This window comes from Lissotriton helveticus, chromosome 7, assembly GCF_964261635.1.
Source record: "Lissotriton helveticus chromosome 7, aLisHel1.1, whole genome shotgun sequence".
Taxonomy (NCBI): domain Eukaryota; kingdom Metazoa; phylum Chordata; class Amphibia; order Caudata; family Salamandridae; genus Lissotriton; species Lissotriton helveticus.
The window spans coordinates 1,770,417,255-1,770,443,059 of record NC_136068.1 but is presented as its reverse complement, the minus strand read 5'-3'; the positions used below and the strand labels follow the sequence as shown (position 1 = coordinate 1,770,443,059).

General features: G+C 45.5%; 1 protein-coding gene across 1 annotated transcript in view; it reads right to left on the bottom strand.

Moving 5' to 3' along the window:
* Nucleotides 1-25,805, bottom strand: part of KCNN4 (potassium calcium-activated channel subfamily N member 4) — a 610,224-nt gene that overhangs the window by 205,733 nt on the left and 378,686 nt on the right. Inside the window, exon 5 of the mRNA XM_078655496.1 lies at nt 25,533-25,643. Coding sequence (XP_078511622.1) covers nt 25,533-25,643 — 111 coding nt within the window. The remainder of the gene's footprint in view (nt 1-25,532; nt 25,644-25,805) is intronic.

Genomic DNA, 25,805 nt, shown 5'->3' with positions numbered 1-25,805 from the left:
TAATGACTCTGTCCTCCAGAATTTTTTCTTTGGACAGCATTGTGTCTTCAGCAATCGACATATTATCGCAAGACTTACTGTTGTTACAACACGGTCAGTCTCAATTGCGTTCTATTGTACAGCTTGGCTGGACGTTACAAATCTGCGTTCAGGCTATGTGCCTTGGCGTTTAATCAACACAACGTCACTATTCAATATCTTTAACCTTACTGATAAACAAATCAGTATGGCACAGAAGGGTGCTGATTATACAATCCTGAGCATTGAGAAACTCGAAAGATTACCAGTGACAATGTCAGAACGACCTGTCAGTGAATGGATAATACATGGGATAATTAATATTCCAATTTCAACCTTCAGGTTTCAATACTGCCAAAAATATATACAGGCTGGCATGTACGAAAAGCTGGGAAAGGGGTACATTAAAACAACATGGAACTTGCCCTACTCACATGCATGTGTCAGTAATAAAGGACAGAAAGTGTTTCTTAGTGGCAATAATTGTGCGATGTCACTAAGCGGTACACTTCTGTGTAATGGAATTAGTTTGCATGGAGCCGGTGAAGGGAATTCATATAACCTTTCATGTCACCAGCTAGGCGCACCTGCAACAGAGATAGAACCATTCTTTCAAAGACTCTATAATGGGAGTTACATTCTAATTGTAGATCGCAGATGTTGTAGTCTTATGCCCGGGACTCCTTATCTCGTAACTACGACTGCGAAGGTCAAGTGCTGTGGACGCTCATTGCCCCAGCTCCTTTCCAGACAGGGAGGCAAGGGCATGGCCCAACTTGAAAATTACTTCTATTTGAATAGATACTTTAAGCAGAATGAAAAAAGTGCTTCTTCATACGCCGACCAGGCTCACGTCATCAAAAGAAACGTATGATCTCCTAGTCGCAAGGACGACTGCAGAGATTCACTCTTTGTTATCAACTAATTCCCCCATACATTTCGCAGAAATCCTGAATGAAATCTTTAATATTTCTGATACCAGTGGAGTCTCAAAAGTATTTAAGACAGTATTTTCGATGGCATTAACACCATTCAAAGCCATACTAGGTATTTTTCCAGATTTCGTCCATTCGATTTTTGGCGGACTTCCCCTCATTTTGGGACTAATTGCAGGAATCCTATTCTTGGTCCTAATATTTCGTTATGGCAAACCATGTCACAGACAAAACACCTGCGACAAGGGAAGAAACAATCCGAGCCATTGGATACCGGGACCGGATATCAAAAATCCTGGGACTATCCCGGCTTAGAGACCTGAACATGACTTGGTTTCTATCATTTCGACCAATGTGGCATCGATGTGTTTTACCTGTATTAAGGTGCTTGCTATGCGGAGAAGAATGCGTGTTAGACACCTGTCTGACACTACAATCGGATGCGCCAATGGATGCAGAAACATTGTTGAGTCCAATAAAGGCTCATGCTTTGTCATGCCCTCAAAGGCTACCAATCCTGATGACGGCATTCGTGGAAACTTCACCACTACGATTGAGGGGTAGTGAAGTTCAAGATGAAAGCAGCATCGATCAGGTACGACCTTCTGTCAGCAATACTAATCAAAACGTCAATGGAGACAATCATGCGCACGAATGCATGGTTACACCTTTTTCCGAGTTAGTGGAACTCTCCCAGGAAGCTGTTGACAGCTTTTTCGACAGTCTAAATGATATGATGTTCTCACCAGAGCAGAAATAGAGACTTTTGAGCAAGCTCGCACACGGCGTTCCCTGAATTTGGCCTTCAACTAGAATAGCAAAATACCATGAACAATTTTTCCTCCAGTTCACGGACAGCGATTTTTTCAGCAGCCCCAAAATATTTTTACAATTTTTCGGGACACTTATCTTCTGCTTAAAGTAAGAACTATTCTTAGAGAACTAACATTTCTAATTTAAGATACTTTATAGACATTAGCTGCCCGCTGGTATGTTCATAATTATTCTTATTCTGTGATGAAATGGTCTCGAACCTTTTTTCTGTATTAAGAGCCATTTCATGTGTAAATTCTCATATACAAATTAGTGATAATGTATAGATATGCGTGATTACTTTAGCATTATTCTACAGCTTGAGTGCATATAATACATGTGACTGCCTTTTTCCGTATATTAGATAATTTCAAAATGCATTTATGTATTTTGGGGTGGTAAGGTATACACAATACTCTACAGTATGTTTTACTATGCCTAGATTAGTAAATATGTCCATAGTTAGCGTGGAGTGGGTGTGATGTATTCCTATAGGTTCTGTATCGATACCCCTATTCCTGACCCTGTTCTGGTTAACAAGTTAACTAGCAGCCATCCCATGATGTAGAAAACCCCCATGATGCAGAAACCGTTATCTGATTAAGCCACACTACGGCACGGGAACATGTTATCTGATTAGGTCATAACGCTTGCCATCTAATTAGACAAGCGATATTCCTCCAGCCCCTGATAAGGCATACGGAGTTCTCAAAACAAATCAAACCTATGACAACCTGGGAAAAACCCTGCGGCCATTGTTTTGATTTCATCGAGAACTTCAGCAAAAGAATGTGCTAACGACCAGGTCGTATGACATCCTTATTGACGTATCTATGTCCATCCTTACGTCAATCTCGGCACCTTAAAGGTATAAATATTACCGATATTGCCCTATGCAAACACACGCGGTGGTGACGAGATCGGAGCAGCCAGACTTGCCGAAGCCCAGAGCAGAGCAGACCCCGCTGGCGCAGCCCCGCCTTCCTGACGCGCTGAGAACGAGACGCTGCTTTCTCCTGCCGAGAAATCCAGCTCCGGCGCTTCCGGGTAGCCCTCGCAGGCAGCCTGGAATATCGAGACCAGAGACGAGAGATACCATCCCTCATTCATCCTAGATTCCAGGTACAGAACTGAATAACCCCTCGCAGAGAATTCTTTAGTCAGTCACTTGGCAAAACAAACTTAACTTAAACTGTAACTTTCTATTCCCGCCCACGTATTAGGCTTATGTCAGGTACACTGGGGTAGGCGTAGTTAGAAACACCAGTTGAGTACGATTAGTCAAATGTATATGTGTATGTATTCATTTTAAACCATCATATGGCTTAGAAACCATATCAATGTTTTTACAGTATTATTTTATACTTCTGCTTTTAATGTATGCACTTTACTTAACCATAAGTATTGCAATAATATCGATCCATTTCTCTTGTATGAGAAAAGAGACTGATCAATAAATACCATCTTTTATTGAACACGCCTGTCTCTTCCTTTTCTCTACAATCTGGTGAGACTAAGAATGCACGTACTGACTGAGTAAAATAAGTCGTCTTTTGTTTTCACACGACTCTAGAGATACACTCTTGATTAGGGGAGAGCAAAGTTGTCATGTTCTATGGTTGTCAGAAACTAAATCCCTTCTTGTCTATCCAGGGAGGTTCAACTCCTCCTTGCCTATTCGAGAAAGTTTCTAGTGAACTCTGAGCTAGCTGGCAAACCCAAAACTTTAAGTCTAATATCGACAGTAGTAGACCTAGTTAACGTCTGGTCTAGGCCTATACTATTGAAGGTATTATTCCAATGCGCAGAGCCTATTGGGATAATAGGAACTACACTACAGGAGTTGAAATGTCTGGGGACTTTGGGAAAAGGATGTTTTCCTCAGCCAGTCCTACCCTTCACTTTGTGAATGCTGGCTGTTACCTTGTACGGTACTTGCATGCATTGTAGGACATGGTCAACAAGATCTTGCTGGCAGTCCCAGATGAATTTGACTCCAACCTCGCACAAATAATTTAGGATGGCCAAGATGCGGCAAAGTATGTAATCTGTTCAGGACTATACACTGCAGACTGTTTAGGCACGGTCGTTGGCACCAGCCTGGTGCTTCGGATTCACACACGGATGAGATTCATTGTTTTTTGCATGATGTTCAGGCATCATTAATCGATTTGCCCTTTGACTGCACCGGTCTATTTGGAGAGAAGGCGGACACTGTACTGGAGCACTTTAAAAACCAGTAAGGCCACGGCATGCTCCCTGTCTTTTCTGCACCCATATATATAAGCATCCCTAACAATTCTGTCCCTTTTGAGTTTAAGGAAGGGGTATGGTGTAGATCCATCATAAACGCCCACCACCTCAGTAGCAGGCTTCCCAGTCCTTTCAAAGCTGGGCCAGGAGATCCACCTGGCAACTTCTAGGTCAGCAGACAGTGTTCTTCTAAATCCCCCCGCATCACTACCCAGTCCCCAGCCCCCCCTGCTTCAGCATCCAAGCTGCTTTAGGTTGACCTTGGCAGCACATGGCCACCCAGTAGAAGGCACAATAAGTAATTACCTGCAGTCATGGCAGGGCATTACAATAGACAAGTGAGCCCTTTCTGTCTGATCCGCTGCATATGACACTTACATCAGAGAGGCTTTCGGGGGACAATATGTCCAATTTGTCCATTTTACAGCATGAAGTCTAGGCTTTTTTGGTTAAAGCATGAGGGTTTTGTCATTGGAAATTAGAGAATGATGTCATTCCAGTTATTTCCTGGTGCCGAAGATGTGGATCCCTTGCTCACACTACCACTGGATTCAAGATAGCCTGGCTGATGAAGTTTATGAACCCGAAACCGGTCCCAGGATGCTTGTTTCCGGTCCAGGGAAGACATGGCTTGGCAGTTCAGGTTGGACTGTTCCCATGAGGCACAGGGTCAGACCGCGTAAAGACCACATTTCTAATCACCTGAAGAACCTCCACTGGCTCCCCGTCAATAAGAGAATAACATTCCGCCTTTTAATCCACGCACACAAAGCACTTTACGAACTCGGACCCGAATGCCTCAACACACGGCTTTCCTTCTACACCCCCTCCCGCCAGCTACGCTCCTCCAACCAAGCCCTTGCTACCGTACCCCGCATCAACAAAACCACCATGGGAGGAAGATCCTTCTCCTACCTGGCAGCTAAAACCTGGAACTCACTCCCCATTCACCTTCGCTTCACTCAGAACCACCTAGCATTCTGAAAGCAACTTAAAACCTGGATATTCGACAAGTAATTCCCCACCCTTCCTCAAGCGCCTTGAGACCCTCTGGGTATGTAGCGCGCTATATAAATTATTTGACTTGACTTGACTTGACTTGACTTGATTTGCATATGGCCATGTCTGAACTGGGGTGGTGGAGTGAGATAAAGAATGGTGATGGATTAAACCCAGATCAGTTGACTGGGAGTGAGTGTTTGATTTGCTCAAGCGCTCCGTCCATCATCCCCTTTGGTATCGCTTTGTTCGCCCTAAGTTGGCAGGGTATGCCCAGACGTGGGTCCCTTTCTCACTCTACCACTGGATTCATGATAGCCTAGCTGATGAGGATTATGAATCCGAACCCGGTCCCAGGATGCTTGTTTCCGGTCCAGGGAAGACATGGCTTGGCAGTTCGGGCTGGACTGTTCCCATGAGGCACAGGGTCAGACTGATTTGCATATGGCCATGTCTGAACTGGGATGGTGGAGTGAGCTAAAGAATGGTGATGGATTAAACCCAGATCAGTTGACTGGGGGTGAGTGTTTGATTTGCTCAAACGCTCCGTCCATCATCCCCTTTGGTATCGCTTTGTTCACCCTAAGTTGGAAGGGTATGCCCAGACGTGGGTCCCTTGCTCACTCTACCAATGGATTCAAGATAGCCTGGCTGATGAGGATTATGAATCCGAAACCGATTCCAGGATGCTTGTTTCCTGTCCAGGGAAGACATGGCTTGGCAGTTCGGGCTGGACTGTTCCCATGAGGCACAGGTTCAGACTGATTTGCACATGGCCATGTCTGAACTGGGGTGGTGGAGTGAGCTAAAGAATGATGATGGATTAAACCCAGATCAGTTGACTAGGGGTGAGTGTTTGATTTACTCAAACGCTCCGTCCATCATCCCCTTTGTTATTGCTTTGTTCACCCTAAAAGTTGGCAGGATATGCCCAGACGTGTCCCATATCTCACCCTGGCAGATGTGCTAGAGTAAATCTCCCTCAACAGGTTCACTATATCTGAATCCACACCCAGGTCCCCCTTCAAGGACCACAATGGAGAAACAACCTTTACAACGCAGTCATTACATCGCAACATCCTTTACATCCTTTACATTGCATGTCATTACAATGCAGCCACTATATTGCATGTCACTACAACGCATGTCATTACAGTGCATGTCACTACAATGCAGTCATTACATCGCATACCATTACAACGCATAGTACCCTTACACTATCCAACACTTTCCCCACTGTTGCACTCACTGGAGTTAGAATAGTAATTATTACCCCTATACTATCCAACACTTACCTTAAATGCAATGTAATGGTATGCATTGTAACGGTATGCGTTGTAAAGGTATAATACGATGTAATGGAATGCGTTGTAAAGGTAGTTTCTGAAACTGCGATGTAATGGCATGCTATGTTAAAGAATACATTCCATTAAACCCATGTATAGTGACGCCCTTTTTACCACAGTATATTTATCAATAATGAGACTAAGGTGTAAACACTGTTTAGTAGTTCTGAGGCCCATTCAGAACCCATACTGCATTGCCGAAAGAATCTTGTCCTCCTTTGTCAAGTAGTCTATCCTGGCTAGCAAGATCTTTCATGACACTTTAACCAGGAAGTCCCGCAGAGAAATGGGTTGAAAACATCTGGGCTCCCCCACGTTTCCTTTTATTAAAATTGGAAGAGTTAGTACATGGACCATGTGCCTAACTTCCCAGTGTTACATACCTCTCCTAGAACATTAGTCAGAAGGAGGACCCAAAGGCTGTCCTTGAAAGCATCAACTGAAACCCCATTCATACCCGGCACTTTCTTGCTGTGACTAGCTGTAATGGCATGGGTAACTTCTTCTAGTGTGAATTCCAGTGCCCAAGCACAAATTAGTTGACCTTCCTGGAGATTCTTTCTATATATCCATCTGAAGGGTGGGAATGGCATGGCATAAATAGTGCTGAAGTGGTCTGTCCTGCTCTGTCAACATTATCAACGCCAACTGCCTTTGGGCGCCTAAAAAACAGGGATGATTGGTTACTGCAAAAAGGCTGTATTATCCACAGTTCGCTTGCTTCCATTATGACATCCCAGGCCTTTGCATTAATCTCCTTCTTCCTTGCCTATCATGTTTTTTGTTTTTGTTGACCAGTTATTTCCTTTTTGATAAATTTTCATAGCACCACAAAGACCCCCTTAATTCCCGACTCATCTGCAATTCCATCTAGGCAGACATTTCTCCATGCCCTTTATCAGGTCAGTCAGAAACCCACATGATTCATCTTGTACCATTTCATCATCCTGAACAGCCAAAAAACTGCTTTGCGGGCATTTATTTATTTATTTGTAAAGTTTTATATTATGTCGCTGGCAAGACCCAGAGGTATCAGGTAGACTGCATGAATGAGCATTAAAGTCCCTCAGATTATTTATGTCTCAGTCTACTCACTATAACAGCTGATGCCTTAAAGTCTTTGTAGATTAATTACCACCCTCTCCTATTGTGATTAAAAAGATTTTTATAATAGTTAATTAGCACAAAAATTAGACAGTTCGTCAGTGACACCCTGAATATTTGATAGTATGGGGAGGTAAGAGGCTTAAAAAACACCTTGTCCTGAAGCTTTGTGGAGATGAATGTACAAAGCCCCCCTTTTGCTTTTCCTGCCCTAAAGGGCTATTCTGGCATGTTATAAGTTGCATATCCATTTAAAATGCAAACTTGAAATAGCCTTTATTTCTTGAAAGCATAGCAACATTCTCAATAAAATTCAGTCAATCTGTATTAGCCAAATTAGTCTTGAGTTCAGCTACATTCCAAACAGAATATTTTCTTATTTAGCCAGGTTCATTGATATATCAATATGAATTTCAGTCCTGAGACCGTGGTACAGCCAGTCGGATACTTTTTGTGGTCATTTCCCTTGAAGCTTAGGAGCTTTACAGCAAAAGTTTAAAAACAAGGGCAAAAAGTCAATGTCCAGTTGCCTGTGGTCAGCTCTGACACTTCACATGAATGTCCCCTTTAGCTTATTAATGCTCCTGGAGCATGGGCATCCGCAGAAATGTTTCCAGGGGTGGCAACATTTTAACTTCATCACCATCCTCCGACATGATTGAGCACAAGTATTAAATACATTAAAAAACAATCTAATAAGACAAAGAGCTTAAATAAACAAAGAAACCCATAGGGGGAAGAGAAAAATCTTGTGAGGCGCCACAGCAGACGACCTGGCAACTACAGTAAAACAGAGGGAAAAACTAGAAATGACCGGAAAAAAACAAAAACATTTTAAATCAGGTTGATGCGGTTCTAGAACATTGGTACTCACAAACTTTCTCTCAGGGGCCAACTTTAAAGTGTGGTTTGTGGCCGAGGGCCGCACCGGTGGAGGCGGGGTCAGTGGGGGAGGGGGGAGAGGCTAGACTAGAGCAACAAAAATCTATGACCATGAGGTTGAACACAGGTCCCTGCAGCGGACGCCTTCGTCCACTTAGCCACCAGACCCGGCATACACACACCTTTCTCTCTCTCTCTCTCTCTCTCTCTCTCTCTCTCCCTCTCCCTGTCTCCCTCTGTCTCTCACTCTGTCTGTCTATCTCTCTCTCCCTCGCTCTTTCTCTGTCTCCCTCCCTCTCTCTCCCTGTCTCCCTCCCTCTCTCTCCCTCCCTCCCTCTGTCTGTCTCTCTCCCTCTTTCTGTCTACCTCCCTCTGTCACCCTCCTCCCTCTGTCTGTCTCCCTCTGTCTGTCTCCCTCTGTCTGTCGCCCTTTGTCTGTCGCCCTTTGTCTGTCGCCCTCTGTCTGTCGCCCTCTGTCTGTCACCCTTTGTCTGTCTGCCTCCCTCCCTCCCTCTGTCTCCCTCCCTCTGTCTCCCTCTCTCTCTCTGTCTCCCTATATGTCTCACTCTGTCTCCATCCCTCTGTCTCCCTCCCTCTGTCTCCATCCCTCTATATCTCTCTGTCTCCCTCTCTGTCTCCCTCTGTCACCCTCTGTTCCCTCCCCCTCTCTCTCCATCTCCCTCTATGTCTCTCTGTCTGTCTTAGTCTCTGCCTCTATCTGTCTGTCTCTATCTGTCCCTGTTTCCCTCCCTCTGTCTCCCTCTCCGTCTCTGTCTGTCTCTGCCTCCATCTGTCTCTGTCTGTCTCTATCTGTCTCTGTCTCCCTCCCTCCCTCTCTGTCTCCCTCTCTCTCTCTCTCGCTCCCCCTCGCTCTCTCTCTCTGTCTCCCTCTGTATCCCTCTGTCTCACTCAATCTGTCTGTCTCCCTCTCTCTCTCTGTCTCCCTCTCTCTGTCTCCCTCCCTCTGTCTCCCTCTCTCTGTCTCCCTCTCTCTCTGTCTCCGTCTTTCCCTATCTGTCTCCCTCTCTCTCTGTCTCCCTCTGTCTGTCTTTGTCTCCCTCCCTCTGTCTCCCTCTCTCTAGGTCTCCCTCTGTCTCCCTCTTTCTGTCTCCCTCTCTCTTGGTCTTCCTCTCTCTTGGTCTCCCTCTCTCTTGGTCTCCCTCTCTCGATCTGTCTCCCTCTCTCTGTCTCCCTCTCTCTGTCTCCCTCTATGTTTCCCTCTTTTTCCCTCTCTATCTCCCTCCCTCTGTCTGTCTCTGTCTGTATCCCACCATGTATCTCCCTCTATCTGTCTCCCTCCCTCTGTCGCCCCCTTCCCTCTGTCTGTCTTCCTCCGTCTCCTTCCCTCATTGTGTTTATCTATAATTATGTCCCCCCCTCTCGCCTCTTTTGCTATCTTCTCTCGTCAATCATTCCTCCCTCTTTCCTCTCCCCTCTCCATTTGTCTCTACTCCCCACTATGTCTCTTATTTTTCCTTTTGGCTCCGTCTCTCTCTTTATCTCTCCTCTGCTCTTACGTCTCCCTTGGCCACAACATGGAGGAGAAATTAAATTTTTCACTACAACATTATCAAAATCGAATTTTCATTTTTTTTCTCCATTTTAAGTCATATTGTTCTTCAAATGTAGTTATTTCAGTCCTTAGTGTTTTTGCAGAGTTTTTTCACTGTTCTCCCCATTGCACAAACGGATGGAATTTCATAATAAAGTTTCAATCCGGTCTGTCACTTCACAGTTTTTAAACTAAGAATGTTTGCACTAACCACGCTCCCCAAACGCCCCCACCCGCTCCCCGTAGCTCTTTATCTGATTGTTGTAGTCTGCTGTGAGAGACTAAAGCTCACGTCCCCTGCCTAAGACTTGCTAATTGTGCTGCTCGAAAGCATCAGCAGCTCCCCAAGGACTCAAAGTAACCTCCTGAGGCATGGGATGGGCGGAGATGCTCCATGCTGTGCCGCCTCTGCCGGCCGATTGTCATTCTGCCCATGACAATGGACCGGCCTCACTCTGTGACCTACTGAGAGTCACACTCGGTGCTGTAGCAACCTTTCAGGTAGGAAAATCGGCCCAGGTATGTGGGCCCCATCCTCTAGAACAGGGCCTGAATCCAGGGGGGGGCCAAGCGCCCCCTCTTGCCCCCCCTGCGGATGCCATGTCCTGGAGTCACCTTAGGGATCAGCCTTATAATCCTTGGAGATCTTTCTGCCCTGGGGATCCAACGTCCTCAGGTCCTTTTCACAGGTCATAGATACCGGGTACAGCGGGTTCAGTACACCTGGCATTCTTATGCAAGTCCAGCAGTTTTTTGAGGAAGGCTGAGTGAGGGCGCAGCTTTGTAGTGTTTGGGGGGGGGCACAGCATAAGACACTCCTTGTTCCTCTCTGACCAATGGAGTAAAGGTTCCCAGGCCCTGACTTACCTATTTTTTGTATTACTTTTTGTTTTCTTTACTGCTACCACAAACACCCACACTGATTGGTTACTCAAATTTTGGGACTTACTCAGTACGGAGAAGCTAACATCCATCGTGGAACACACTACTTCTTTTGAAAAGACTTAGGGCCATTGAAATTCCTCTCCACCACTTTTCGGGAACTTCCTTGCCCAACGTACCTTGACTGTAGCGACTGGCGTGGGTGAAGGACTCCATTTCGATGGCCTTCAGCTGTCCAATCAGTCATCGGTTGAGTCTTCAAGGAGGAGTAGCTCCGGTGTTTGTATATTTAGCTTCATCCAAAGCATATTCATCCAAAGGGTAACTGTGGGGAGGTGCACTTCATTACTCCTTGCTGTGTCCCAGAGGATGAGCAGAACAAATTATTATTTTTGTATTGTGTTCATAGGTAATGGAGATAAAACCGTATGACGATCAAATGAGCTATTGAAAGAACACAGCTATTAAAGTGGAACTTAACGAAGAGTCTTGAGGGACCCCTTTTTTCACTGGTTTCGATGCTGAATAGATCAGTTTAAAAGTTGAATAGAGGTAAAGAAATTATAACTGTCTTGTAATTTTGTAAATTCAATGTTCACCAATCAAAGACTGAGTTCCTAATTCCAATTTCATAGTGTCGTGCCGGCAAGATATAATGAGAGATGTAACCGAAGCCTGCGGAGCGGTCAAGTAATATTACTGCTGCTCTCCATCCTTCCTTCAATATCCCGCGTAGTTCATCCACTGCAGTAAACAATGCTGGTCCTCTGCCAGGGAGTGAGAAGAAAACCAGGTGAATCGAGTCCAGTGTTGAATTTTGCTCCACAAACTCAGTGATGGCCTTGTGAATGCTAAGGTGCTTAAGCATGATCTGGATACGGCTCGTGGCGCCACTGGTGGGCTACCTAAGATATGCTTTGGGAGGACCAGAACTTAAATTCCACAAAATACAATGCCTGCCTGTACTGTCATCGCAGGATGAAGGACATGAGGATCAATAGTGGAAGAAGAAGCTGAAAACACTCTCACAACCGAAGAAGAGATCAGGTAGGACAAAGGCCCTTGCAAGGTACATTCATTGTTTGATCAGGATCCTTGTATCATAACTCATGTTCAGCGGTCCACGATCAAAAGCATTCACTGACTCCCATCACATCCCTCTTGAGAACACTAAAGGATGCTACAGGTGACATCACATCACATCCCTCTTGAGAACACTAAAGGATGCTCCAGGTGACGTCACATCACATCCATCTTGAGAACAATCCCTCTTGAGAACACTAAAGGATGCTCCAGTTGACGTCACATCACATCCCTCTTGAGAACACTAAAGGATGCTCCAGGTGACGTCACATCACATCCATCTTGAGAACACTAAAGGATGCTCCAGGTGACGTCACATCACATCCCTCTTGAGAACACTAAAGGATGCTCCAGGTGACGTCACATCACATCCATCTTGAGAACAATCCCTCTTGAGAACACTAAAGGATGCTCCAGTTGACGTCACATCACATCCCTCTTGAGAACACTAAAGGATGCTCCAGTTGACGTCACATCACATCCCTCTTGAGAACACTAAAGGATGCTCCAGGTGACGTCACATCACATCCCTCTTGAGAACACTAAAGGATGCTCCAGGTGACGTCACATCACATCCCTCTTGAGAACACTAAAGGATGCTCCAGGTCACGTCACATCACATCCATCTTGAGAACAATCCCTCTTGAGAACACTAAAGGATGCTCCAGTTGATGTCACATCACATCCCTCTTTAGAACACTAAAGGATGCTCCAGGTGACGTCACATCCCTCTTGAGAACACTAAAGGATGCTCCAGGTGACGTCACATCACATCACATCCACTTGAGAACAATCCCTCTTGAGGACACTAAAGGATGCTCCAGTTGAGGTCACATCACATCCCTCTTTAGAACACTAAAGGATGCTCCAGGTGACGTCACATCCCTCTTGAGAACACTAAAGGATGCTCCAGGTGACGTCACATCACATCACATCCACTTGAGAACAATCCCTCTTGAGAACACGAAAGGATGCTCCAGTTGAGGTCACATCACATCCCACTTGAGAACACTAAAGGATGCTCCAGGTGCCGCTCCATCGAACGCACTCACAAGGAAGAACTGCCGAGGAGGGACATGTTTGGAAATTACCTCACACATAACCCTCTGAGTTCTGTACACCTATTCCTGCGCACCTCCCATCCTGGACTTCTGGTCTTTCACCCTCCTACCAGTGTCAGACCCCCTGAAACACTGCATCTATCACCAGAAGTGGGGAGGAGATGTTGTGTCTCCACTGCTTGATTGAATCCTCAGGAGCATCCGAGTGCCACACCTCTCGTTAGCGCAGTCCGCAGATGTGCAAATTCAGAACTTCCTAGCTGTACGATACAGATGTGTTATCAGAAACCAGTTTGTGTCCGCATTTGCTGACACACCACAAATGTCATTGTAGTCTTATGCAGACGTTGTACATGAAGCCATTTCAGGTATTGAATGTAGAATAGCATCAAAAGCGTCATTCTCATCTCTTCTATGTCTAGTCACAGAGCGCCAGGTTGGCTGATGCCGGTCCATCGTTTCTGTCTTACCGCCCACCCCGTTGGCCCAGACCATGGTTGTAGATGCTTGTTAGGTTTGTGGGGGTGGTGTGGTTGTTTTATGGCTTTACCAGAGGCTGGCTTGACCATATAATACGAGCTAAACGTCATCCAGCGGTACCATCTGTTGCTACCCAAGGGCTGGAAGCTCTGCGAGGTCCTTGGCAAGCACCGTTCAATGCTGGTGCAGCATCTTTGGAGAGCTGCCTGCGTTCAGCAGATGACATTACTGGCTCTCTACCAGGGCACTTCTGGTGAGAAGGTCCCCCGACGATGAATGACCTGGTGACGGCTCCTTCCTGATAGCAGCACAATGACTTCCTGGAGAAAGGTTGGCCAAGTGCTCTTTTCCCAGTTCTAAACATGCCTCGCTGGTGAGTGATGGACAGCACTTCTGGGATCTCATTTCCACCCCCGGCTCCTTTTCAAGTGCTAGGTATGAATGCGCGAAGTCACGACAGCTGTCCTTCCGTGGCCATGGGAAAGGGCACGGCTAGCCTCTCACAGGCTCAGGCAGCCATGCAACAGGAGGTGAGTCAGTGTGAGGGACCAGCTCCTGCTACAACATCTGCAATCGGGACACAGAAGATTCTAAAGACTGCAGCCAAGGGAAATGTCACCACCACCGGGAACTGGCGACAAGCACGCGTTAGAAGGGTGGGAAGGCAGCACAGGAAAGAATCGGCTACATGGTCGGTGTTCTTGGGTAGGATTTTGTCCACCGCTTTGTTAAAGAAAATGGAAAGGCTGGATGAGTTCATGAATATGGTGGGCCAGATTCACAGAACTAACTTACGACAAAATCCTAAACTTACTACTTTTGGTATTCACAGAAAGCATTTAGTAGTCTTAAGTTAGAATTTTGTCTCAAGTTAGAATTTTGTCTTAAGTTACAATTTTGTCTTAAGTTAAACTTAAGACAAACTCAAGTTAAACCTAAGTTTAATTTCAGACTACTAAAGGCCTTCTGTGGATACCAAAAGTAGTAAGTGTAGGATTTTTTCGTAAGTTAGCTCTGTGAATCGGGCCCGGTATCTTCCACAGCAAAGCTGTAGGAGGAAAGGTAGTACATCTATACAAGTACCATGCTTCTATGATAACATACATCTGCACTGGTTAAAGTGCAGGGGCTACAGCTACGAAACCTCCATCATTCACATCCATGGTTGTACACTTTCTACCATATAATAACAGAAAGTGTCTAAGGGTCAGAAAAGGAACTCAACTGTGGTAAACATCCGAGACACAACTAATAAATGACCAAATGGTGATGTTGAAACAAGGTGTGTCAATATGTGCTAAAGGCATAACACAATATCTCTAGGGTGAGAAAAAAGTTCCCATCAGTTCCCGCTGGGTACCGCCCTTTATCATCATTTCTTCAGGACCAAAGTGTTTGCTACTGCAATATTCAATAGAAATAGAAATTATATCACCTGTTGATTCCAGGTCATTCTAAATATCCTCCAGAACTACTAGGTAGGAGGATAATGCATCACCCCACCTGGCTGCAGCTCAGGTAAGTGGAGCACCGGTCTGTTCGTCGGTTCTCCTAGGCGTCCCTCTGCGCTGTCTGGGGGGTCCTGAAGAAAGCAGTGGCTGAAACAGTCGCCACAAATGCTGAAACATGTCGACCTTTCCTGCAAACAGATATTTTGTTAAATCTGTTCGTATTTCACATTGTTTTTAAGTTTTGGAAGAAGTGAGAGATACTATTAAAATCCCCTCTCTACTCATTTCTCTTCAATTCTATATACCTCACTTTTTCACTTCTGCACTGCAAATCAGTTACCCCTTTATACACTAATTTCGGTATTTTCCACCTACATATATTTCTATCAATGGCTGATCGTCAGTCACAGGAACATCTGGTGGCAGACAGCATATTCTCCTGGGTATAAGGAGAACCCATATGATGATAAAGGGCGGTACCGAGCGGGAACTGATGGGAACTTTTTCCTCACCCTAGAGATATTGTGTTATGACTTTAGCATATATTGACACACCTTGTTTCAACATCACCATTTGGTCATTTATTAGTTGTGTCTCGGACGTTTAACACAGTTGAGTTCCTTTTCTGACCCTTAGACACTTTCTGTTATTATAGTGTTCCTAGGGGCATGTGTCTATTTGTTAGTCATTAAACTTGCCCTCAGACCCTCATTCAAAATGTTGTTTTTGTAGTGTACACTTTCTACCCCCAATTCCGAGGAACTGAACCCCCTTCACAACTCACCACCATAGGTCATATCCTTCTAACCCCACTCCCAATGTACTAATACTCCTTAGAAGGCTCATACTAATGAGGCACAACACCTACTTTTACCCTCACTTCAGAATTTCCATACTTACCGCTTTCACCTAACCTCCATGGCACCACACATCGTCCTAGACTTGCTTTTAAAGTTTACACCTCTTCCTTTTCACCACTCACCTCCATAGAATTACAAATCCTTTTAACCCATGACCTCGCCAAAATGTCTCCTACTCAAACTACTGCACTTCACCAATTCACTTCAACGGTGCCACACATATTTGCACCCTCACCTATAATGTACATCTCCCCCTGCATTTCCATATATTAATATAGTTTCCTCTTTCTTTTCAAGACACATATTCTTGATTTACACATCCTTACACCCTCACTTTCAAGGTACTGCACCTCCATCTACTGTAATCCTTAAAGTACTGCACCTCCTTGATTCCAGACACCCCTCGCCTCCTTGGTGTTATACATAATTTAACTCCCACTTTAAGGTACCTTTTTCTACCGTCTCTGTCAAAGAACTATGTCTCACTGATGCCCCCATCGGTAACCTCTGCTATTACAGCTGCTTCAGGGTCTGCTTCTACAGAGCTGCACCTCATTGACCTTGAAGATCACTGGTGCAACACAACTATCAAGCCTAACTTCAAAGGGACTACACTGCTCTCTACACACACTTCTAAAGGGACACATCTACAGGGCTTTGCCACCCGTTGAACACCTACCTCCATGATACTGCTACTTGCCCCTACTTTGCTTCTCAGTTTATTACACGAGCCTTTCTTCTGGTTTGAAATAACCTATACATACATCCTACACTCTTTCCTCTGCCCTTTGCCTGGCTACTAAACTGCCCTCTCCCCTCTTTTCCCATAATTCATTAATGAAACCATGATGATATATTTCTAGGTCCAAAGCTCTATTATGTTTAGATTAGATAAAAGCATTAGGCACATTCTCAATATAAAATACGAAAACAATTCATAAATACATATCCTTCCTACTTTTATAGTTAAAATCACCTTCTCTGCTTATACTGGCCCTTGCTACAGAATATAACATGCAGTGGCAAAATCAACACAGCTGGGTATAAGTTGCCAACATATGCACTGATAGCACAGTAGAGGAAACCATCAGTAAGGACAGAGGGCTAGAGTTATAAAGTAGTCCTCCTTGCATTTCAGTGCAAGCACTTGAGTGGAGGTAGGAGGAAACATCCAAACAGCAAAGGGCTTTAGGCGAGCGATGATTAGTCCACTAGGCTGAGCAAGACATGGTTGACAAAGTTCATATATAAATATATGTGGTAATATTGGAAACATTTTCCATAGTCAAGATTCATGAGTAAAAAATACACGAAACTTCAGGAATTATATTGATGTTCTTCTTTAATAAGCGCAAAGATATACATTTGCATTAAAAAGACATTCACATTGAATCACAAATCCATTGATCTAGGCCAGTGAGCACTAAAGAACATATCTGCTATACATGATAACACTTCCTTAGGAATCAAAGTCCAATAGGGTTTCAGATCATTTGTCTTGATCAATTCCAAAAGGTATTTGCTAGTTGATCAGAATTGAAAGATTCAAATCTTCTTTTTTTTTTTTGCAGGTGGGGTCGTGGGATTTTCAAACAGGCTCTTCTGCCTTGGTGCATCAATCCACCATAGAGCACCATACAGTAATGTCAGGTGGTGAGAGGGATGCCCAATGGGATGTCATTTTGTGTTTGACCACCACAATTCCAATGACAACTAGAGCGTGTTCCCACACCCTCCAGGATGCCCAGCAATGCAACACAGAGGGGAGCAGTCAATAGGTCTCTCTAGAATATTGGACAATTGTAGGAAAGTGACCTTTCTGCATGGTTGCCCCCTAACGTTTTGCCAGAACACTGATGCAATGTGACTGAGTGTGCCCTGGGCCCGTGCCAATCAGGTTCCCAGGGCCTGCGTTCCTTCCCTGACCTATACCATTGTTTCCACAACTGGCACAACTTTGGCCTACCTGTAAGTTCCTTGCAAAGGGTACCTATGGTACCAAGGGCATGGTAGCCAGGGAAATGCCTCTGAAGGCTGCAGCATGTATTATTCCACCCTCAGAGACCTCTCACCACAAACATGCTCCACTACCATTGCAGCCTGTGTTTTATGGATGGTGCAGCTAAAAGTGAAAAGTCGAAATGGCACACATCCTTGTGTGCCATGCTTGCCCAGCACTGCATGAGGCCTAGTAAAGTCAACCTTAAGGCAGGGTGCCCTACACCTCATGTGAGGACTTATCTGCATGATCAAACAGATCCTATAATATCTAAGGCCATTCTTAGATATTATAAGTGCCCAGTAAAGCCATCCTGAGTATACGGTCTGGAAGGTAAACAGCAATCACAACGCTGTTTTTACCACGCTGTGCCATTACATGGCATGCGTTACAATGCATGTGATATAACTACACGTAGCCATTACTACGCATACCTTTAAATTGCATGCGCTGTTGCAACGCATGCGATGTAATGCCGATACACCTTGTTGTGAGGAAACTGAGGTTGTTTCCTCACAACGACGTGCACCGCTGTGAAGCAGGAAGCAGGAACCGGGAGCCGAGACGGCGACGCTGGAGAGGAACCACGAGGAAAGAGGGAAGGCTGATTGTGCTTGGGGTGGGGGTAGTGGTTTAGGGTAGTGTTGTGTTTTAGGATTAAGGTTAGTGTAGGGGTGAGAGTAGTGTGGGTAGTGTTGTAGTGTTTGTGTAGTGTTTTTGGGTTTAGGGTAGTGTTGCAGTGTTTGTGTAGCGTAGTGTTTTAGGGGTTAGGGTGGTGTTGTAGTGTTTTTGTAGTGTAGTGTTTTAGGGTATAGGCTAGTGTTGTAGTGTTTGTGTAGTGTAGTGTTTTAGGGTTTAGGGTAGTGTTTATGTAGTGTTTTTGGGTTTAGGGTAGAGTTGTAGTGTTTTTGTAGTGTAGTGTTGTAGGGTAGTGTTGTACTGTTTGTGTAGTGTAGTGTTTTAGGCTTTAGGGTTGTGTAGTAGTGTAGTGTTTTAGGGTTTAGGATAGTGTTGTAGTGTTTGTGTAGTGCAGTGTTTTAGGGTTTAGGGTAGTGTTGTAGTTTGTGTAGTGTAGTGTTTTAGGGTTTAGGGTAGTGTTGTAGTGTTTGTGTAGTGTAGTGTTTTAGGGTTTAGGGTAGTGTTGTAGTGTTTGAGTAGTGTAGTGTTTTCAGGTTTATGGTAGTGTTGTAGTGTAGTGTTTTAGGGTAGTGTCAGGGGGTCATGCAAGGTAGTGTAGTGTTATTGTAGGGAGAGGACTGGGGGTCTGGGGAGGGTTGTGTAGGGGTAGGGTTGTCACTTACCTTGCAAACTTTAACCACAAGTATAGCTTTACCACGCATGCCTTTGCGTTGTAATGGCATGCATGGTAAAGGCATACTCGTGGTAAAAGTTTGCAATGAAATGGCATGTCGTTGTCATTGACATCGCGTAGTAATGCCCGCATTGTAATGGCACGCGTGGTATTAGTATGCGATGTAATGACATACATTCGGTCTGAAAACTGATCATTACGAATTTCCCAGCACCATGATGGCTTTAGAGTCCTGGGATGTTTGGTATCAAACATCGCAGAATAATAAACCTGCACTGATTCCAGTGTCAGAATTTGTATTCCCTACACTCAGGGGTCCCTTCTAGAGGGTGGGGTTCTGTCTGGTGCACACCATACTGCCACCACAAGGCAAGTTTCTGGACCCCTGGGGTGGGAGCCTTCGCTCTCTGGGCCCAGAAACAAAGCCTTTCCTGGGCAGAGGTGATCACACCTCCCCCAGGCCAGGAAGAGTCGCCATCTGTGGCATGAAAACTATCAAAGGTCCCTGCCTCTCCTCCTATCAGGAGCAGGACCCCATCCTGGCTCACCACGTTTTCAGTGGGAAGACAGGCAGGAAAAATCAAGACAACCCAGATGGTTTGCCTACCTCTGCCAACCACACCCCACAGTTGGGGGAGGTGTGTTGAAGCCCACTCTTCAGTGCATGCCATCTTGCAGATGGAAGGCACCCTTCAATCAGGGTTAGGCATGGTGCCCTCTCCCCTATGTTGGGTGAGCACCCCAAGGGCGTAGTCACCCTAAGGACAGTAGACTACTGGCTACTACCTCGAGACCCCTAAACACCCCTTAAATACAGTGTTTAGGGGGCAGCCCTGAACTCAGAATTCAGATTCGACTTGACAAGAAGACTGATCTCCCGAGGGTACTGAAACCTGTCCAACAACCACCCAAGCCAGTCCTCACTACTCTCTACCCTACACCCACGGCCTGAGTCCCAGTGGCCCAACACCCCAGCTCGGTCGCCCAGTGATCCTGGCCTGGGATCCAGCATTGGATGACCTCCTCTGACCTTCTCCTTGACGCCTGCAGCCTCCTCCTACAGGATACACCCGACCGGAACCGGTGAGAAGAACCTGACACAAAAAGACACCCCTGCATCCCCAGCTCCTGAGCCGTGGGGTTCCCGGCCGACTGTGTCCCGGTGTCCAACAACTCTGCACCTTCACCCTCCAGTCATTGGTTCCCTTCTTCCAGTCTTCTGGCTCCAGCCTGAAGTCTTTTTCATTGACCGGCAACCCCCATAGGAAAGCATTGGGCTATCGACCCCGCCTAAACACCCTGCACCCTGTTGCCCCTGCGCTGATGGTGATGAGGACTTGGTGCTGACCTGGCACTCCCTTTGCCCTTACCTTAAACCCAGTAGCTTGCCTCCCAAATCCTCGTGGCCTGCCGTGAGCAGCAACCAACGAGATGCCCTAATGGCTAACAAGGCACCCTTTCACTCTGCACCAGAACGCCCTAGTGCACCTGGTGGTGCACCTGGAGTGCTGAACTGAAACTTGGGGAACCTTGGTTATACCCTCCTAAACTCAGTTACCAAAATCGTTTCCTTAGTTGCAAATGTTTTTTTTCCATAGGATTGTATGGTGGGTTTTTCTCTGAAAAATGTTCCAAGTGTTGAAGCTATTTTGTACTGCAACAAATTAACTTAGTATCTTCCAAAGAGTTAACCTGCTTACTGATGTGCTGTGATGCCTAGACTGTGTAATTAGTTTGTTTCACCCCAAAATAGAAAAGTAAAACAAAGCAACTAGAAAGTAATCTAATGTAGTTACAAGTATTCTAAGGTGCTAGCAACCCATTTTATCTACTGCAAAGTAACTTATGTGCTTCTACAAAACCAGTACACACTGTATCTCGCAAAATAATATTGTATTGAAAGTATCACTTACCTGCTACCGAGTAAATCTTGGTTCTAGTAATAAAAACAACAAAGTAACAACTTTTTATACAAATCATTGATCTGGATCCAGTCTTTGAGTGTGTGACATCATTTCTTGCCTGAGTGTTTACAAAGAATGCTTAACACTACCCTCTGATAAGCCCGACTGCTCAACGACACTACCACAAAAGAGAGTAAGGTATTATCTACTTTAGCCACTGCTCTACCTCTGGAGATCCACTGGATGCTGTGCAAACTATACCTTACTTTGATGTAGTATATACAGAGCCAGTGCATACAACAATGTCTTGAAGATGAACGGACACGTCCATTTCATGTGATAAAAGTTGCTGTTAGTGCTAGTGCTTCTTGGGCACGTGGGGGTAGGGAATGCTCCTATCCTCCTCAGACGCCATGGGGTGAGGTAGGAAGCATATAGACATTTCAGTTGGATCAGGCATTGGTGAGAGAGAATGACAGCTCACATGGGGCCATCCTGACATCTTTCTAGTCGGCATCATCATGCTCGTCAACCCATCCCTCCCTATAATGTCCGCAAGATGCCACGTGACCCAGCTACCGCAGTAAAAACTGGGCCTCAAGGGGCCTGCACTCTGTAAAATCCTGCAGTGCATGCCGAAAATGCAAATATCTATGGAACTGGGACCTATGTAGATTGAATTCCTCTTCAAGAGCCTGAAAGGTGTTCATGTGCAAGCCCTCCCAAATGTCCCCAAGGTAGATATGCCTATATGGTCCCATTGTTCAAGCCCATTCAGGCTACAGACCTGGGGTATCCATCAGCCAATCAATAGAGGAGTCGCCTGTGTCAATCAATGGTCCCACCCAATTGGTTGAAGGGCACTCCGCCAGCACAGGATAGTAAGGCTCAAAGGCCCAGGCAGGAAACTGGGATTCAGGATGCTGTACAACAAATGCAGGATACGTTTTGGCCCAAGGGGGATACCTCCAGGCAGAACATTGGGACTCCAACTCTGCCAAAGGCTTGGAGCTGCGAGGCCCAGTAGTACAATTGAATGTCAGGCATTCCCATCCCACTATCGTAGGGTGTCTAGACACAGTTACAAAGAGCTATTTTTGGAGGCTTGTTCTCCCACAGGCAGGATTGTATTTCCCCGATTAGGCCGGTAAACCACGATTGAGGAACAAAGGGGCCGATTGCGATGGCGGGCGGACAAAGTCCGTCCGCCATCGCTGCTGGAAAAGGGACCGCCCACCATAGGTGCGGCGGTCCCGCAAAATGAATTAGGATGCGCCCGCCACACTGGCGGGCGCATCCTGTATGTTTACATTGTGGCGGGTGGCAGCAACTGCCACTATGTAAAAATACATGTTTTACATTTGCATGTACAACGTGGTAGGCACTGTGCAGTGCCTGCCACCTTGTACATGCAAATGTAGGGGGGTACCATAGGTATCCCCCACGTGCAGCACCCCACCCACCACCCCCCTGGGGGCCCGCAACGGGCCCCCGAAGGCATTTTCCGCCTGTCTTTTTGCGGCAGGAACTCCGCCGCAAAAGACAGGCACCATATTGCCCAAGGCGGTGCCTGCACGGCACCACCTCCATAGCCCCATAGTACCGGGTCCCGCAAGGCGGGCAGAAAGGGACCACCTCGCGGAACCATGGCGGACGGTCTTTCTGTCCGCTGTGGTACCTTTCCCATTCCCACCGCCATCCTAATTTGGCGGTGGGAATATTTAGGACGATGGCGGGAAATCCGTGACCGCCAAGCCGGCGGTCCTCACCGCCGGCCCAGCGGTCGTGGATTTCTCGCCATCGTCCCAAAGAAAGGGAAGTTCTACAGTGTGTAAAGAAATCTCAGAAGTGCATTCATTTGGAAGAGTGTGATACGGCCCAGGACATTGAGTGGGAGGGCAGCCCATTTGTTCAGGTCCCGGCATGTCTGAAGCAACGGCAGTGTCAAGTTGAGGCTCCAGCTTAATTCGGGTTCCAAGGCAATGATTACACCCAGGTAGGGAAAGCTCAATCTATGGATAGGGACGCAATCTTGCTGATCCATGACCATCCGGCTATCCTGGATATGGACAAGGAGTGATTTAGTCCAGTTGGCCAACCCAGAAGCATTACTAAAGAGCTGGAGTATCTGGAGGAGCCGGGCCGATGACGTGTGGCTGGAAGAGAAAAAGCAGCTTGTCATCTGTGTATATGGTGTCATATGCGTATATGTCAAAACGGTCTTCCGGACATTTTTGCCACTGGAATCCCCAAATTTGGGTGTTGTGCGGAACCTAGGCCACTAGGGGCTCAATCACCAAGGCAAAAAGTGACAGGGAAAGGGGGCAGCCCTTCCTGATACCTCTCTGAATTGGAAAGGGGTAGGACAAGATGCTGTTAACTCTTACCTGTGCTTGGGGGTGAAAGTAAAACACCTTCACAAAAGACCGGAAACAGGGTCCGACAGAGAAATCCACAGTCCAGTGAGTCAAATGTCTTCTCAAAGCCCATCAGCAGTCCACGGGGACTCTGAAGTGCAGTTGGTGTTCCAGAGCAATATGTACTCAGCAAATGCAGTAAATATTGCTCTGGACAGGACTCAAAACCACGTTGATCCGGGAGGATAGCAGCTCTAGGAGGCGGTTTGCCAGGATTTTTGCAAAACATTTTATTCATGTATTACTAAGGGAAATAGGACTATGAGGGACAAGCGTCTGGGGTCTCCCTGATTTGTTTGAGAACTACAATTGTGGCCCGGTGGAACTCCTTGGGGAAGTGAGCTTGATCATCAACCTCCCGTTAGAAATAGTAGTATTTAATTGGAAACCCCTCTGCTCTGGGCATTTTTCTCAATTGCAGTCTGCCAACGGCATCAGCTACCTCTTTCAGATGCAAGGGTCTTTCAAGATCTGCCATGTCCGCGCCTACCAAAGTCACCAGTGGGATGTCAGTGACCAGAGGATGAGTGTCTTTCCATTTGGGGCGGCAGCAACGGCTATACAAGGAGCTATACTACATAGCAAACTCAGTTGAAGTGTACGAGGAGGTGAGCCTTAGTCCAGATGAAGAATGAATCATGGGGATTAGTATATCTATATATATATATATATATATATATATAGATATATATATATATATATGTGGTGTGTGTGTGTGTGGTTGTTTTTGTGTGTGTGTATAGGTATATATAGTTGGTCACTCAAAAAGCAAAGGTTAAAGTGATGTTATAGTTAGGGATTGTACTAATAACTTACTTTAATTTTTTTTGAAAACCTTAGAATTCCTTGGGAAGAAAACAAAAGTTGAAGGGACTTTATAGTTAGGCGACAATATCAGTTAAAACATAGTGTTTTAAACTAAAAAAAGAGCTGGAATTCATCAGTTTGAGCTACTTTAAGTAACTATAACATGACAAACACCAGAAAAGTAAAATCACCAACTTATGTGGAATTCTGAGGATATGGCTTCCACACCAAGATATCAAATAGAGGGTACACAACCATATTTTATGTTGAGTACAAGTAGGTATTGTAAATAAAAAGAAATTAGAAAGCTTGTTAAAAATGGATGGACTGACATACCTGTAATATTTCAGACTAGAAAAATAGGGGAGGGGGGGGAATCTGCACCTGCAAAGATGCTTTAAAAATGGCCCATTCAGATTGGTGGTCATTTATAAGTAGTACATAAAGGGCCACACATCCAACTTGTAGTTGTCTCTGTTTCCTACATGAGCTAATGGTTCGGAAATATTGCCTCTAAGTAGTTTTGAGTCTTCTTTGTCATAGCTCTCCAAAAAGAACATGGTTTGTTCTCTGGTAAACAGCTTTGTTCAATGATTTATCTGGAGATTAGAGCTCAAATGTTCTGCCTACCTGAACAGTCGATGGTCCTGCCTACCTCAAAAGCCTTGTGCATCTCCATCAACCCACCAGGCACCTCGCTCAGTCGACTCTCACACGCACTGAACATATGCAAAAGCAGAGCAGGAGGCAGTGCTTTCTCATACGTTGCACCTACAGTGTGGAACCGCCTTCCACACTACATTAGAGCCTTCTCATCACCTCTTAAGTTCTGAAAGAAGATTAAGACCTGGCTCTTTGAGCAAGATGCTTCAAGGCCAACAGCACACACCTGCTAAGCACTAGGATACCCTCACAGGTGATTAGTAGCTATACAATCCACATAACATTACAGTTGTTTCCTAGCATGGTTCCACAGTCATGACATACTAAAATATTATGAGTTTTATTGACAGATGTTTACTGTCATAGACTCCTCTTGGACTGAGTAACTTTCATCTTAGCCAAAACAAAAATGTATGGGTTGTGCCTCTAGCCACTGCTATTCCAAGGGGTTGGGGGGAGCGGTGGGGGGGCGGGTTGGTGATTCCTTATTGCTGCATTCTATATTAAAATTCTAAGGACAACAAAATAACCATTTAGTCTACAGGTAGAACAGAAAGATTCCAAATGGCAAAACACAACTGCTGTGGCATAAAAATAGCGCGCTGCTCTAAAGGAGTGTGGTGATTACCTATTCAAAATTCACCTTGTTGGTAATGCTAAAGTTCTAAAGCAAGCTACGTCATAGACACCGGGTTACTTACACATTCCTACCTGTTTCATGTAGTGTATGTCCAGCATGAAGTTGTGCACATGTTTCTCCGCCTTTGTAAACTCCAGCTTGTTAGCAGCCACAGCTACCAGCAAAGCTGTGCACCCTACTCCCTGAAAAAAACAGAGCATAGCAGGATAAGATGCTGGGTGGTTGTTGTCACGGATAGTGGCCTTACATGCAAAAGAAGAAAGACATTGAAACTGACATTATATGAAAATAAAAAAGTCATGATATTGAAATACCATATTGACATGCCTACAATAAGGAGCTGC